At 34.5% G+C, this 15,147-nt stretch overlaps 2 protein-coding genes across 3 annotated transcripts in view; both read left to right on the forward strand.

The window, feature by feature from the left end:
- Positions 8,136 to 13,720, forward strand: LOC109828547. 2 transcript variants are annotated; one of them, XR_002243745.1, is made up of 5 exons: positions 8,136 to 8,257; positions 8,340 to 8,431; positions 8,537 to 8,627; positions 12,220 to 12,312; positions 13,289 to 13,720. XR_002243745.1 is itself a non-coding variant. In XM_020395518.1 (4 exons), the coding sequence occupies exons 1-4, from the start codon at positions 8,226 to 8,228 to the stop codon at positions 13,317 to 13,319; spliced, it is 246 nt and encodes an 81-aa protein (XP_020251107.1). In that variant the 5' UTR covers positions 8,137 to 8,225; the 3' UTR covers positions 13,320 to 13,720. The 2 variants fall into 2 exon arrangements, 1 of the variants encoding a protein (XP_020251107.1); XM_020395518.1 differs by lacking the exon at positions 12,220 to 12,312 and having other exon boundaries at positions 8,137 to 8,257.
- Positions 14,421 to 15,147, forward strand: part of LOC109828556 — a 6,198-nt gene continuing 5,471 nt past the window's right edge. The window contains exons 1-3 of the mRNA XM_020395527.1: positions 14,421 to 14,529; positions 14,611 to 14,696; positions 14,785 to 14,875. Of these exons, the coding sequence (XP_020251116.1) occupies positions 14,489 to 14,529; positions 14,611 to 14,696; positions 14,785 to 14,875 (218 nt within the window). The 5' untranslated portion in view covers positions 14,421 to 14,488. The remainder of the gene's footprint in view (positions 14,530 to 14,610; positions 14,697 to 14,784; positions 14,876 to 15,147) is intronic.

Consider the following 15,147-nt stretch of genomic DNA (forward strand, 5'->3'; position numbering starts at 1 on the left):
GTTGTAAAACTTAGGGAGAGATAGTAAATCCAAGCACTTGAGGAAGGTGACACGGGTAGGCCAACACTTAGAGAAGTGTCTTGTGGTATTGACAATCATGTGGTATTGTAAAAGTTTTTGATGAGCTAGAAAACCAATTGTGTAGTGATTTTTGTTGTGATAGTGGAGTATCTCCTCGAGGGTGAGGAGTGGAGATGTAGGTCGAGGGTGACCAAACTCCGTGAACATATTCTTGTGTTTGTGTTTGTCTTTGGCACACTCTTATTGTCCCATTATCTATATCGCCTATTATCCATTGTTTATCCTTGCACATAATTTCTTTGTATATCACATTGTTAGGATATATTAGTTAATAAGTTTTAATTTAGCATTAATATCGGATTGGATTAGCAATTATCCTATTCAACCCCCTCTAGGATACTTTCAATAGGATCAGAACCACTAAGAGCAACGATTGAGGGATTAATAAAACCATCACCAATGTCTACTTCCAAATCTCTAACATATTCATCGATCCTATGAACCACATGAACTGAAGTCCTCTTACTTGGCCCAAGACAAGCTACCATGTCAAGATATGTGATCCTTTACTATTTGCCTAGCCCCTTGGGTCAAAGTTATTCCACGAATTTTATACCAAAACTCGACAACATTATCATACTCTAAAGTGTTTTCTACCACATCCTTCATCTCAAATCGAGAAAACAATTTAGTTATGTGATCATTCTTTGTAAATACTTTACCCCCAACATATTGCAATTGACCATTCTTCCTTACAAACCTACCCCCATGATGATATTGTATAATGAAAAATTCATACATCCTGTAAATAAATATTTTAGTTAAATTAAAGTCATGAAGATAAAAAATTTATCATTTCAGTTAAATTAAAGTCATGAAAGTCATAGAGAATGAATTTTTATCAATTGCACACGAAATTAAGAAACCAATAAGAGAAATTTCACAATGTAACTTTTCCAAACTGTTAAAAATCCTAATTTATCCCAACCTAGATAGTAGTGGGTCAAAGAAAACTAAATTCCAAATTGCCAAACCATACACTTCAAAAACCCACATGCAACGTTTAAATTTAAATAACTTTACCTTCTTCAACAAAAAAAAAAAAATCAATGTTGACAACCACCTAGTTGCAAGAATCTACTTTTGCACGATCCGATGGAGTAGATTCACGAAGGACCACCCGGAGATTCGATCTCAAGGGCAAATTCGACAGAGAAATTGGTACAAACCCTTGTTTATTGCAAACGAGGATTAGGTTAGCTGGTTAGGGATTCCAGAGGGGCAAGAGATGAGCACTTATAATTCTAACATCTTTTTTTTAATTAAACAATGGGGTGATCGTGGGCGAAACCCTTGTTAGGTTTGTTAGCCCTTATATTTTGGTGATGTTTTACAACCACCATTATCGATACTAGTTGCTTGTTGAGTGATATTGTAGTTAATATATATATCAAGCTTGTTAGTACCATACATGAAGGATTGGATGGAATATGAGATACAACGATGATATCCAAAGGAGGAGGAGACATAATGATGAAGCAATGTTAATTCAAGAACAACAAATGCAATGAGAAGCTTCATCAACTCAAACTATATCAAGACTCAAAGAATTGTAATTCTATGTGAGGATATTAGCTAGTTTTTCTTTTTCTTTCTAGTGCTAGAATGTAGGTAAGTAGCTTAGATTTCATTTGAAGCTATTGGGATATCACACACACGTTTTCATACTTATATTTTTTTGAGTGTTTTGACAAAATATTGTTTTTCACAAATACGAGTATCTTTTTGCAAAATCTCCTTTCAAACAAGTTTGTCAAAATGTTTATAAACTATTCTCAAAGTTTTACATTTTTCTGAATTTATTTGATAATTTTTAACAAAGTTCAAAGTGATATTTTCTGTGTGCATGTTTATGAGTCGACTCATGAACAGTATTGAGTCGACTCATAAACTGCCCCGTAGTTGTTATTTGTTTCTGACGAGTCGACTCACAACATCATGAGTCGACCCATCAGGTTGAGTCGACTCATGACTATCATAAGTCGACTCATAAACTGTGCTGGAATATGTGTTTTGTTTCTGCTGAGTCGACCCATGACCTCATGAGTCGACCCATGCATAATGAGTCGACTCATGAATTTTATGAGTCGACCCATAAGTTGATTTTTAGCCTGTAACGACTAATTATGAGTCGACTCATGAATAGTACTGAGTCGACTCATAACACTGTAACGGCTATTTTTGTACAGTTTCAGAATTCCTGTTTTTGGGGGATTTTGTCTGATTCCTTGGGGCTTTGGCTGCTGCTTTCTTTCCTCATAAATACCCAACACCCCAACCACTTCAGAATTAAGCCTTTATTGCAAAACTCTTGTTTTCAAGTTTATTGTTTTCAAAGAGCTTCAACTTTCATCTTGGTAATCACTGTTTCGTTTTCACATCCCAAGCTTCAAGTGCAATCGCTCTCCTTGCCATAGGGACATTGTAAAGAGAGAGTTTTTTTTACACCATTACTACTATTGAGAGCTAGATCTTGTGGAGATCAACTGTGTGGGAGTGAGATCTTGTGGTGATCAACTGTGTAGTTGTGAGATCCTGTGAAGATCGTTGTGTAGAAGAAGTTCCGGCTTCCAAACCGAGTTGTGTAGTGGATTCTCCTCGAGAGTGGGGAGCGGGGACGTAGGTCAGCGGGCCGAACCTCGTTAACACATCGCGCGTCACTTGGATAATGATTTCTAACTCTATCTCATTTTCTATAGTTGATCATTTTGTGGTTTGTTGCTTGTCTCATTTTTTATTGTACTATTATAGCCTTAAGACCCTAATCACCCTCCTCTAGGGTCCAACAAGGTTTGGGGTTAAGGATGGTCGGTGGGAAAACATGCTGAGAACATGTTAAATGGGTATTGAAGGAACTTTAGATAAAAAGTCAACAAAATTCTGATTAAGGTAGTTGATTGAAGGAAAATCTTCTTTTAGGTGGTTCATGTATTAATTAGAAAATAAAGATGTTTTGTGTAATTCAAAACCATATTTTAAAGATGGTTTCTATGAAAAAGTCCCTTTTTTTCGTAGTCTATATCTGCACTTTTGTATATCAAAAACATAGAAATAAAGTGTCCATCAGGATCTATTTGCATAACCCAACTGTTAGATATTTTGTTAACAAAAGGCAATTTTGCCTTCATGAATTATAATAAATATTGTAATTAAAACATGCAATTAAAATATGTGTAACAGATATATAATTATGGGGAACGTTACAAAATTTATGACGAACGTTACAGAATTAATTACGGGTTTTGTAACGTCTTTTCCAACCCTATATATATATATATCCATATGTTGAGCTAAAAATAACAAGGAAAATATACAACAAGTTTCTCTTGTTTTTCTTCTCTCCCCTACATATTATTTTCATCTACATTTTAGTTTTATTTTATGGGCAACTTCCTTCATCTGAGCTGAAGCTCTGCACTCTCGCCCGAGTGTAGAGGCCGGCCGTTTCCGGGGGTTTTTACCGCTAGGGGGAGGGAACATCTGCGTAGGGGGAGGGAACATCTGCGTCAGGGCGATAGGCGAGTTCTCAATCTTCTAGGGCAGTGAATACACGACTGCTCCCGTTCAGGCCAGTTTTAATTGTTTAATTTTTTGGATTTATCTGCATGCTATAATCTTAATTATTTGATAATTTTCCAACAATCTAGAAGATTGATAAGATAGTTATTAAGAATTAGTTTGAAATTACTGTTCATCAGAAAATTCTATATTACTGTTCATAAAACTGCTAATTACTTTAATTATTTGTTGCTTATTTAATTATTTATTCTATGTTGAATTTTCTTGCATGAGTTATACCTTTCTGTGGTGAAAGAATTCATTTGATGATATCTTTGAGCTTATTTCCTGCTTTAAGTTTTGTATTCTGATTTTGAATCCTTCAAAAAAAAAATTCCCTGTCTCTGAGATGATGATGATTTACCCTCTTCATTGAGAAAGAAATCAGGGAAAGCATCAACTTGAAAACCAGTCTAGTACAACATGCTCTCATATTATAAATCTAGTTTCCACAATTTCAAAACTGTTTCTTGTAAACTGTGTGGTTAAAATAAGAAAGCATATTTTGTTGAATATTCTTATTTTTTAAACCACATTACAGAGAATTTATATGCAGTTATTTTTTTTCTAGAGAATTTATTTGCTTATTATTAATTTGTTGCAGTTTTATATATTAAAAAAGGATAATGGTTACCGTTCATCCAAATCAGTTACTGTTCACCCGAGATATAAATGTTCAAAGGATTAATTAGTTGTTGATTAAAATTCAGGAAAACCGTTATTAAAAAAAAATGTTACTGTTCATTTTATTTAAAAAGTTACTGTTCATGTAAACAGTTTTGGTTTTTTTTTAAATAAAAAATATTTAATAATTAAAAAATTATAGCTAAATATTTCTGTTAATTTAATTTAACAGTTAATTACATTTTTCTTATAGTTTTTTTATAATCAATAATTATTGCAAGTTACGAATATCAAAGAACCTTTATTGGTTTCTAAAAGCCTAGTTTATATTTGTTAGAATCATCTAAAACCTACCATTATCCCCTTGTGCTAGTGAATATGCACGCATTTGAAACATGCTATAAATTTGCAGCAGTGTACGTTTTTATTCTTGAAAATTTCATATGCATGGTTTTGACAAGAATAAAGTGAACAAACTCTGGATGTATAGACGATTTGAAATATCTGGATTTTTTCATGGTTTAATGCTTTCATTTCTTTAACCTATCAATATGGTACCTTCTATTATTAATAATTCCATACTTTGGAGTGCTTATGCATCTAATAAGCTTAGTACAGAAGGTGGTAAAAGTGAATGCAGATTTGTTCAGCAACTTAAGTGGCAGTTGTCTGCAGCAGATGAGTTTTTACTCTCAAGACATGAAAATCATGAGGTTCGAACATCAATAGGTAAACCCCTCCTCGGCCTTATCCAACATATGTTTGCAGTATAGTTGCTAGGCAAATTAAATGCTTGCAGGAAATAATTTAAAGTTTCTATATACTGTTAAGGAACAAAAACTCATTGAGTGAACCGATTCAAGTTTTCTTGGATTAGTTGGTGTCTAAGGCAAGGTTTAAGGGTTGCGTAACGCGCTCTGCAAGGAACGAGGTACTTAATTGATCTTTGATCAACCTCTATTACTATCCTTACCTGGCTAACTACCCGGGTAAAACTTTAATCTTTTCACTTTAGGAGTTTTTGGTTTGGAATAAGAGGACCGGGAATTATGTGAAAATTCATATGCATTTATTTAATTACGCTTCGTGCATCATATTTTACCTAATGATAAATAATCAATATATGAGTGAACAAATCAAAGAGGTGCATTTTTTAAAATTCTATTTTATATGGTGGATTATATTTCAAATCTTCAAATGTAAAGTCCATCTCTTTTTATTGCATTATGATGGATATTGTTCAAATCTTCAAATGTAAAGTTCATCTCTTTTATTGCATCATGATGGATATTGTAATAAATGTTCATATGTCTTCTTATATAACTTGCATTTGTTACATGATTAATTACAAGGTTTTATGCAAGAATGCACTTGTAAAATTTAAAGCACGTATGTAAAAATATTATTATTATTATTATTTGTATAAGAGGTGGTACTAGAAAATGGCAACATAAATTTGGAAGGTCTCTTTTGTAGACAATCAATTTAAATTTGGAAGGTCTCATTTGTAGGCAACCGATTTAAATTTGAAAGGTCTCCTTTGTAGGCAACCAATTTGTAACCTCTTATAATAGAAGAATTTTAAAAATTTTATGCATTTGAATTATGAAGTATGAAATATATTTTAAGCTGCGAAAATATTTTTTAAGATATGAAATCCTATTATGCTCTGCATGTATCTATTATTAATTTCATTCATGTATGTGCATATGCATAACTGCAGAATTTTTAGTTCCACATTAGTTTGAAATGTTCAGATATTAAGGTCAATCTCTTCAGACATAGACTATGATCTTTTATGATCATAGATCATGACCTAATGTCAATTTCAAACAATATGATGGACTAATTACAAAATAAGAACTTGATAAATAAATACAACGCCTGCTAGGCAAAGTTATGATTCTAGACTTTGTAAAGTCTGTGAAAAGAATCTTGATGACCCTTTGACTAAGGGATTATCCAGGAGTGTGGTTCTGGATTCATCGAGGGAGATGGGGTTAAGCCCATAGATGAGGTCACTGACAGCGGCAACCCAACCCTTATTTGGAGACGTAGTCCCAATGTCGGTTCAATGTGGTAGAAACAAGCTGGACAAGTGACTCTCGTGTGGAGCATCGACCTAGATATATTTATATATCATTATGTAGCATTTGCTACTACTCCTTCTCTATGATGACGATGCTCTTATGATACAGCTGGCTAGGCTGAGTTTTACTCTTAATAAGTCCAACGCGTGTATTGTGGGGGGTATTAAATAAATAGCTGTAGTACCATTTGAGGACTTACCTACGTGAGAGGAACCGTGATGGCCGCGGTTAGGGGAGGCTGGGCTAACCCATAGAAACTCTCATGAGTCGGTTTATTGTGAGCATGGCTTTTAACGCTCAACCCGCTTTGCTCAATAGATGAAGCGTATTGTGTATGTTTTTATCAATACCTGATTAAAGGGGCCTAATTCAAGGCCTAGTCCATTATGTCCCTCAGGTGGCGATGAACTCACTAAGAAAAGGTTCAAAGCCGAAAGCTACCTCTCCCAAATTTACGATACGAAAGGTTGCCCAACCTATATTTGTTTTATGATTTCTTGATTTATTTATTAATTTCTGAGTCTTCAGTCAATATTGCCTTTTGGGGGGGACTGTTAGATATTTTGTTAACAAAAGGCAATTTTGCCTTCATGAATTATAATAAATATTGTAATTAAAACATGCAATTAAAATATGTGTAACGGATATATAATTATGGGGAACGTTACAAAATTTATGACGAACGTTACAGAATTAATTACGGGTTTTGTAACGTCTTTTCCAACCATATATATATATATATCCATATGTTGAGCTAAAAATAACAAGGAAAATATACAACAAGATTCTCTTGTTTTTCTTCTCTCCCCTACATATTATTTTCATCTACATTTTAGTTTTATTTTATGGGCAGCTTCCTTCATCTGAACTGAAGCTCTGCACTCTCGCCCGAGTGTAGAGGCCGGCCGTTTCCGGGGGTTTTTACTGCTAGGGGGGAGGGAACCATCTGCGCCAGGGCGATAGGCGAGTTCTCAATCTTCTAGGACAGTGAATACACGACTGCTCCCGTTCAGGCCAGTTTTAATTGTTTAATTTTTTGGATTTATCTGCATGCTATAATCTTAATTATTTGATAATTTTCCAACAACCCAACTAGGAGTGGAAATGAACCAAATAATTAACAAATAGTTCGATAATTGTTTGAATAAGTATTCGCTCATATTCGATTCGGTAGTTCATTTATCACTAAACAAATATTTTTTTGTATTCGAGTTTACTAACGAATAGAATTTAACCAGGTGTATATTCGTTCGTTTGTCTGTTAAATATTTGTTTAAATTTTGATCACAACTTATTACTTGTATTATTGCACATATGGTGTCATATTTTTAACCAACATACCATTTCTACTTAAGTTTTATATACTAATTTTAAGACTTAAATAATCTTAAATATATTTTCTAATTAAAATTTTGATTTAAATATATATATATATCATATATTATAAAGGAATAAATTTTATTTATGAATTCTAATACTATTTGAAAATAGAATTCTTTAGCGGAATAAATATACTTTGAAATTCGATAAGTATTCGTGAATATTCATGAATATTTATCAAATACCAAGTATTCGAGTTCGGATTCAAAAAACTAGATATATGAATATTAGAGTCCACATTCGAATTCGATAATTTTAAACAAATACAAATACGAACACCTTAGTATTCGATTCGATTCGATCGTTTACCACCCCTAAACCCAACCAACGACGGCCCAGAAAAGGAAAACTACATGACGAACCCACAAAGCAATTGTGACTTAAATGACTAAAATACCCCTATTAGGGGTAGAGAAACACGGATCTCTCTCCAAGAAAGTAATTTTTTTTCTCGTTGTTCGTCTCGCAGCTCGAGGGCTGCGAATACTAACGATGGCATCTTCTTCAGATTTCTCCGCCGCCGAGTAATTTTCCTTTCTAAACATTTCAATTTGGCAATTAAACCCCCAAAAATTTCTTCTTTTTTAAAATTTCGCCTTCCTGCAGGAGGGAAGCAGCGCTGAGGAGGCAGCAGCAGAGGAAAGGAGCCCCAGTCAAATTCCTAATTCCTCTAATTTACGCTCCGGCTCTTCCCTTGAGTAGGTTTTCTTAAAATTTGAAACTTTTCTTTACAAATTCAACCATGTATATGGTTTTTTTTTTGTGTGGCAAATTTATGATTAATTGTTGTGATATACTTTTAGTTCGAATTGTTCTGAGGCGTAACCCGGTGGTTAGGGATCGGTTATTCTATGGAGTTTTAGCTGGTGCTTTTGCTCATGGCGCCTACTTGATGTATCCTTTTCGGTTTTTGCTTGATTTTTTTTTTGTGAATTTCTTAACTTTGTCATTTTTTGTGTTGCAAAGTTTGATTGTGATTGGGTTTTCCATCTGTTCATTTTTTTTATTTATTGATCTTGCAATTTAGGATGTATAACTTGATGTAGTTTGGCTTATGAGTTTGTGAGTTTAACGTTTGGGTGTCTACGGTTTGCTAAAATTAGCACTTTGAAGCCTCCCCAATTCTGATTTGACAAGGATTTCAAAAGTCCTCATTGATTGACACCAGCTGATCTACATACAGGTGGAAAAGAGAAGGGTTGCGTCAACTACGCTCCTCACTTAAATTTTAGGAATTAAACTAAAACTAGCTATCAAAACAAAGAATCTGATATCCTTGAATCGGATTTCTTCCATCTACAGAAATTGGTCAATAAGTGACATTTACCTATTCTGATATTGTATATACAAAACCCCTTTCATGTTGTTACTTAATTAAGGTCCAACTTTTTAAAACATTTATGACATTGAACTGCTAGGCAAACATTCATAGATATAATTATCGTTAAAACATTAGGCGGAACTCTAAAAAATATTTATTGGCATACGATAAATGTGTGCATTTTATACATTTGCAGTTTGCACTACAATGCATCGACAATTGTTGTCGGCGTATCATCTTCTAGTGAGTAACTGAATATAATGTCAGCTTTTTCTACTGTAAAATATGATTTGTGTAATGTGAATATATAATGAAACTTTAATCTTGACACAGTCTCCTTTAAAATCGTATTCTTTTAACTAGGGTGCTAATGCGAGGAAAGAAAATTAAAATATTAGATAAAGAAGTCTAATAAGGGCTGGAGATGTGTTAGCAAAATATTGGATGATTGTACAGATAAGGTAGATCGTATGCATGAGAAATGTCAGATACATATGAAGGTGATTCAACATGGTATTATGTCTATACATGTTATGCTGACATGGCTTCACCTTGGATGTATCTGTTGCTCAGTTTATGGAAACAAGTAGTTACCCTCACAACATGGCTTCACCTTGTCTATACTTTCTTTTCTTGTTGATTTTCAAACTCCGGGTTCATGTCTGCTTGACTTTGTATATGGGCAGTTATAAAATTTACCTCTTTTTTCTTTGTGTGTGTGTGTGTTTGTTTGTGTGGAAACTATTCTGCCTTTCTTTGGAGTAACTATTTAAGTATTATCAATTCTGTAAGCTTCCCACTAACAAATTTTTCTACACTAGTTTCTGTGGGAGCTATTTTCCGACAATAGTTGTCAATAAATATCCTTACTGACCTCCCTTATAGAAGGTTAACTGCCTTGTTCTTACCATGCATGGCTGATGGTGTTATGTGGTGGAAGTCTCATAGCTTGTAGCTTTTGCAAGAAATTATTGATTTAAAGGTCTTTAGAGTCTATTCTTGACAAGCTTAAAAGTAAGTGCTTCTTGTGCATCTCCAGTTGTTAATTCCCAGTTAAAAAATTCCTAGAATTCTTATGTCTTTTCTTGTTTATTTTTTGCCATATTCTTGGCCTCAATTGCAAGAAACCATTTGAACTCTTCACTTTCCTTGCACATTATAACTACTTTTAATGTTTTCCCCTGTTCCCGGACTCATGGAGGAATCTTTGTAGGGACCAAAGAAACCTGTGTGTGGGGGTGGGGTGGGGTTTTCTTTGTTTTGGTTTGGTTTTTTTTGTTTTTTATTGGGGGGGGTGGGGAAGGAGGGGATCATTTACCATGATATTTGATCTTTATGGTTGTATTTGATTTGAGCAATTAGGGACTTTATTGTCCTGATGATAAACAACATAATATCCCATTTGAAGGACTATAATGTAAGAGATGTCAACTATACTCACTATTACGATGATAAGGTGACATTCTTGAAAGCTATTGTGAGTCAAACTTCACCTTTATTAAAGGAAAAAAAAGCAACGGCTATGATGTTTCACAGTCCAAACCATGAAAGAAAATGATAGAAATATATCAAGCTTCAAGATCTTATGCTTATAAATTCATCTATTATTGTCGTTTCGTGTTGTCTCCTATTTCCTTGACTATCTTCATCCCGGTAAGTAAAGCACATAAAACAAATGCAATAAAAAAAGGATATCATAGTGAAGTTGCCGAACAACTTTTCCCCATGCTTAAATTGTTTTGTCTGCCATGATTACTCCATCATGTCAGGCAGGAGAATTTGAGTATGCAGCAATCAACAGCTTTATCATGATGTCTTTTTTCACCGCGTCTGTTATATGTTTTTCTTACAAAGGTGAAGACGGTTAAAGACCTTGGGAATAATACCGATGCTGTAATGAGAGACAATCTTATAGCAATAAGATTTCTGAACTTATTATATTTTTATCATTTTGCTTTTATGGTGTGGAACATCATAGCTTGTTTTTTTTGGCTTTATTTTGAAATATAGGTGAAGTACAAGATTTTCTTTTGTATTCACATGGTTTTTAGATTGTTATCCTTGTAATAGAGATTTTAGTCAGTATGTCTAGTACCCTTCAAATGGGATATCATGCTGCTTCTCATTACGATAATAAATTTTACAAGAGCAAAGCCCCACACATGCAGATTCCACATGTGAGCAAAGAGGCAAAGTCCTCCTTTCTATTCTTAATAGAATATGATTGCCAATTCCAAATTAGAAAGGGACTTTCTCTTTTATAACCAACAGACACTGTTATAAATAGCGGTAAATAGCCCCGTAATAGCGGTACTAATAGCGTTAGCGGTCCTTTCCCGCTACGCTATCGCTCAATAGCGGTGACATATTACGGAATATGTGCTTTCCGTTCCCAAAAGCGGCCAATAGCGCGCCCTAACGGTAAATAGCGGACGATTACGTGTAAAATTCGCTTTTTGACTACTATTTAAAAGCGGTTTGGGGTTTATTTTTTTAAAATTAAACCCGACCTTTAACCACTGCATTCTATAACCTCCCGCGATTTTCAGCGTGCTCCCGCCGCGTCTCATAGCCTCTAGCACCTTATTACTTCCTCTCACCTCCTTCACCGTGAGCTTCTCTTAGGGCAGTCCTCTCACCGCTCAGCTCATCTTCTCGAAAACGACTCTTTGACTTCTTCTCCAGTCGTCTTTTGGTATTATCTGATGATTACATGTCTATTTCATGTTTAGGATCTCTTTAAATCATCAAATATGCACTTTTAGATTTTCTAGATTTTTCTTTAATCTATTTTTAGTATTTACACATCTAAATTAGACCGCTATTTAATTTTATACTTTTTACCGTTATTTTATCGCAATAGTCTCAAATAGAGAGATTAGGGTTTTGTTGAATCAAGATAGAAGGAAAAAAAAACTTAAAAGGGTTTTTTTCTTTTTTTTGTTACTCGGTAAAGGAATCGTTAGCGATCTGGATGTGGTGATTATTGTGAGCCCGATTCCCTTATACTTTGATTGCACTAGTGAATCTCTCTGCACGTTATAGCTTGGGGTTGTCTGTTTCAAAGCAAAACTACATGAAACCTTGGTGTCTTATGGTGTTTATTTTTATTTCAATTTTCCGTTGCGCATTTTTCTCTTGTTTGATTGATCTATACCAACAAAGCTAAAACCATGATGCCACACACAGAGGTTTGGAGCAGATATAGAAGATTAGAAAGCATTGTACGAGTGAATGTACAGAAGACGCAAATCTACTGTAAGTACAAACCTTAGTTGGAAAATTTCATCCAAATAGGACAAGTATGTAAATTCTCCACCTGTGCTCTCTGCTTTCTTCCCCTTCATATGTTTTTCTCTTTCCCAAACTTGCCCATCCTCATTGGTGATACTCATAATCTCATATGGATATGAGCATAAATAATAATATCATGCAAAACCATGCACTTGTTTAAGACAGCAGCAAAATCAGTTATGGAAGAGCACAAGCTCTTATCCCGTGATCAACAGCAGAGGTTCACCACCAAAGCAAAAGGAAAGCCTTTGTCCCGTTCATGGTGCTGCTCTTTAGCACCCATTTCCTATCTCCTATATAAAATAAGCTACAAGTAATATTGGTTGTGGTTTGTTTCTTGGTGATGTAAATCATATCAGACTTGAGATAGCTACCATCTTATGGTTGAGAATGGTATGTATTTGTTTGTAACCAATCAAGTTTTATGAATGTAGGTGGCTTGGATCTGTATCAGATCCATTCTTTTTCTTAAAAAGAAAGAAAAAAAAAGCTACAAAATTCTGTCAAGTCTGAGTGGAGCACATTGCAACCAAAGTTATTATGATAATGAACTTAGCTTGTATGTCAGAGGTTATGTTCTTTAAGGAGGTTTCTGCCGGTGAAACTTAGTGGGTTGAAGAAAGTTACGCTTTGGCCTAAAAGAATTGAGGCAACAGTAGATCCAATTCGCTCTCCTTTTTACCTCTATTGACACACAGACAAAATAAGTAAAAGTTTTTCGGTGTTGTCTAATCTGGTAAAATTCTGGTATTTCAGCAGTAGAGATTTCCATGTGCTATTTCTGAATTTTATTTTTCTTTTTTGCATTGTTCCAGCCAGTTTAGCAAGTTCAACCAATATGTATCATTACTTTCTCTTTTACTTTTGCATGATATTTGTGTTAGTGTTATGATAGAAACATTATTAATCCAAAATTTTATTATCCTTAACCCACTCCCAGAAGCGATCAGTATGATGTTGAGAGCAAGTAAACTGCAGGAACCGGTGAACATGAGCTCTGGCATCATTGCGCCCTAATTGCTTGAGTTTTCAAGAATGTTTCAATTTTTATTATCAGAAAAGTAAATGGGTACTCTCGTGAAATTTACCCAATAACAAATGGCTATACGTTTGCTAGGCTACTGAATTGCTGTTATTCTAACTTCGGACTTGGTGCACTTCGTGCTCTTTGAAGTGACAGTTTCAGTTGTTATTATTTTACTTCTGGTTATGCATTCTTCATTTTTTTTTCTTGATTGAAAAATTCTTTGAGAGAGAGAGAAAAAAAAAATCACAATGAGTTGCTATTTGTATTTTTTTCGCCTTAGTTATTGGGCTTTATTTCCTCTGGCACCTAAATTATGGGATATAAATATATGTTTTTCTTGGCTTCCTTATGATTACCTACCTTTTTATGCATGGAAGTGTTTGGCTATGCATGTAAATGAGATACAGATGATGGGATCCAAATATTATTTTGTATTTGTATTTGATCAAATATCATTGTCTACGTCATTGATATGTAATATATATATTGATTCATGTTAATTATCCAAGATATTTTGATGTGTATCGAAATGAAATTATATATCGAATATGTACTTACAGGGCTCCATGCGTTTTGCTGGCTTGCTATATTCTGGTCAAACTTCAGTAATATTCAGCTATGTCTGGTTATTGTCTATGTCTGTAACTTACATAAACCATTTGATCGCATGCATACTTGGGAATAGGGGTGGAGACAAATTGAATCCAATATTTTTCACGGGTTCATTTTAATTAATACATTCATTTCATTGATCCTCAGAGGCGCTCTCTCTCATAAGATTTGAAAGATCATTATCGAAAATATTATTTATACCCACTAAGTTTAACGCAAAAGAATTTCATATCACCTTCTTTCTTTCCTCGCTAGTCTATGCGGGCGTGCACTTGTATATATATACAAAACAAATCTATCCGAGGTTGGATCTGCATCTACTCCGAACAGTACACGGTCCAATAGAAGATAGCTAAGTGGGCTAAAGCCCACAAACCCAACAGAACCCACAAATTAATCATGGAAAAATGACTAAAATACCCTTCAGGGGGTGGAGGAGCAACCGATCTCTCCACGAGAAAATAATTTCTGTTCTTCTCTACATTCGTCCGAGGGCTGCGGATGCTCACGATGGCATCTTCTTCAGATTCCTCCGATGCCGAGTAATTTTCTTTTCCCATCATTTCAGTTTTGCAAATAAATCCCAAAAAATATTTCCTTTTTCAATTTGCCCCATTTTGCAGGAGAACAGCGCTGAGGAAGCAGCCGCAGAGAAAATCCCCAATAATATACCTAATTCCCCTAATCTACGCTCCAGTTCTTCCCTTAAGTACGTTTTCTTAAATAGACAGCTTTTTTATTTACAAAATAAAGTGCTTTTTGCAAATTAATCCGTTAATTGTTGTGATTTTCTTTAGTTCGAATTACTATGAGGCATAACCCTGTGGTTAGGGATCGATTGTTCTATGGAGTTTTGGCTGGTGCTTTCGCTCATGGCGTCTACGTGATGTATCCTTTTCTTAGTTTTTGTTTGGTTTTTTCAAATAAAGCTATCTTTCTGATTAGTTTTGTTTTGAAAATTTTGATTTTGATTAGGGTTACCATTTTATCTCTTGCTTATTTGTCCATCTTGCAATTTAGGACGTATCGCTTGATGTAATGTGGCCTAGGGTTTGTGAGTTTAACCTTTTGGGAGGCTAGGGTTTGCTAAAATTAGCACTTGAAAGTCATCCCAATTCTAATTTGTCAACAATTCTCATTTTGAAAGTTTAGGGTTCAAA

The sequence above is a fragment of the Asparagus officinalis genome, chromosome 1, assembly GCF_001876935.1.
Source record: "Asparagus officinalis chromosome 1, Aspof.V1, whole genome shotgun sequence".
In the NCBI taxonomy this organism is placed as follows: Eukaryota; Viridiplantae; Streptophyta; class Magnoliopsida; order Asparagales; family Asparagaceae; genus Asparagus; species Asparagus officinalis.

Bases quoted from the DNA above. Each gene is read 5' to 3' on its own strand.
- LOC109828547 (XM_020395518.1), top strand. From the start codon at position 8,226: ATGGCATCTTCTTCAGATTTCTCCGCCGCCGA. The intron at 8,258-8,339 runs GTAATTTTCCTT...GCCTTCCTGCAG, and splicing joins TCAGATTTCTCCGCCGCCGA to GAGGGAAGCAGCGCTGAGGA. The intron at 8,628-13,288 runs GTATCCTTTTCG...ACCCACTCCCAG, and splicing joins GCTCATGGCGCCTACTTGAT to AAGCGATCAGTATGATGTTG.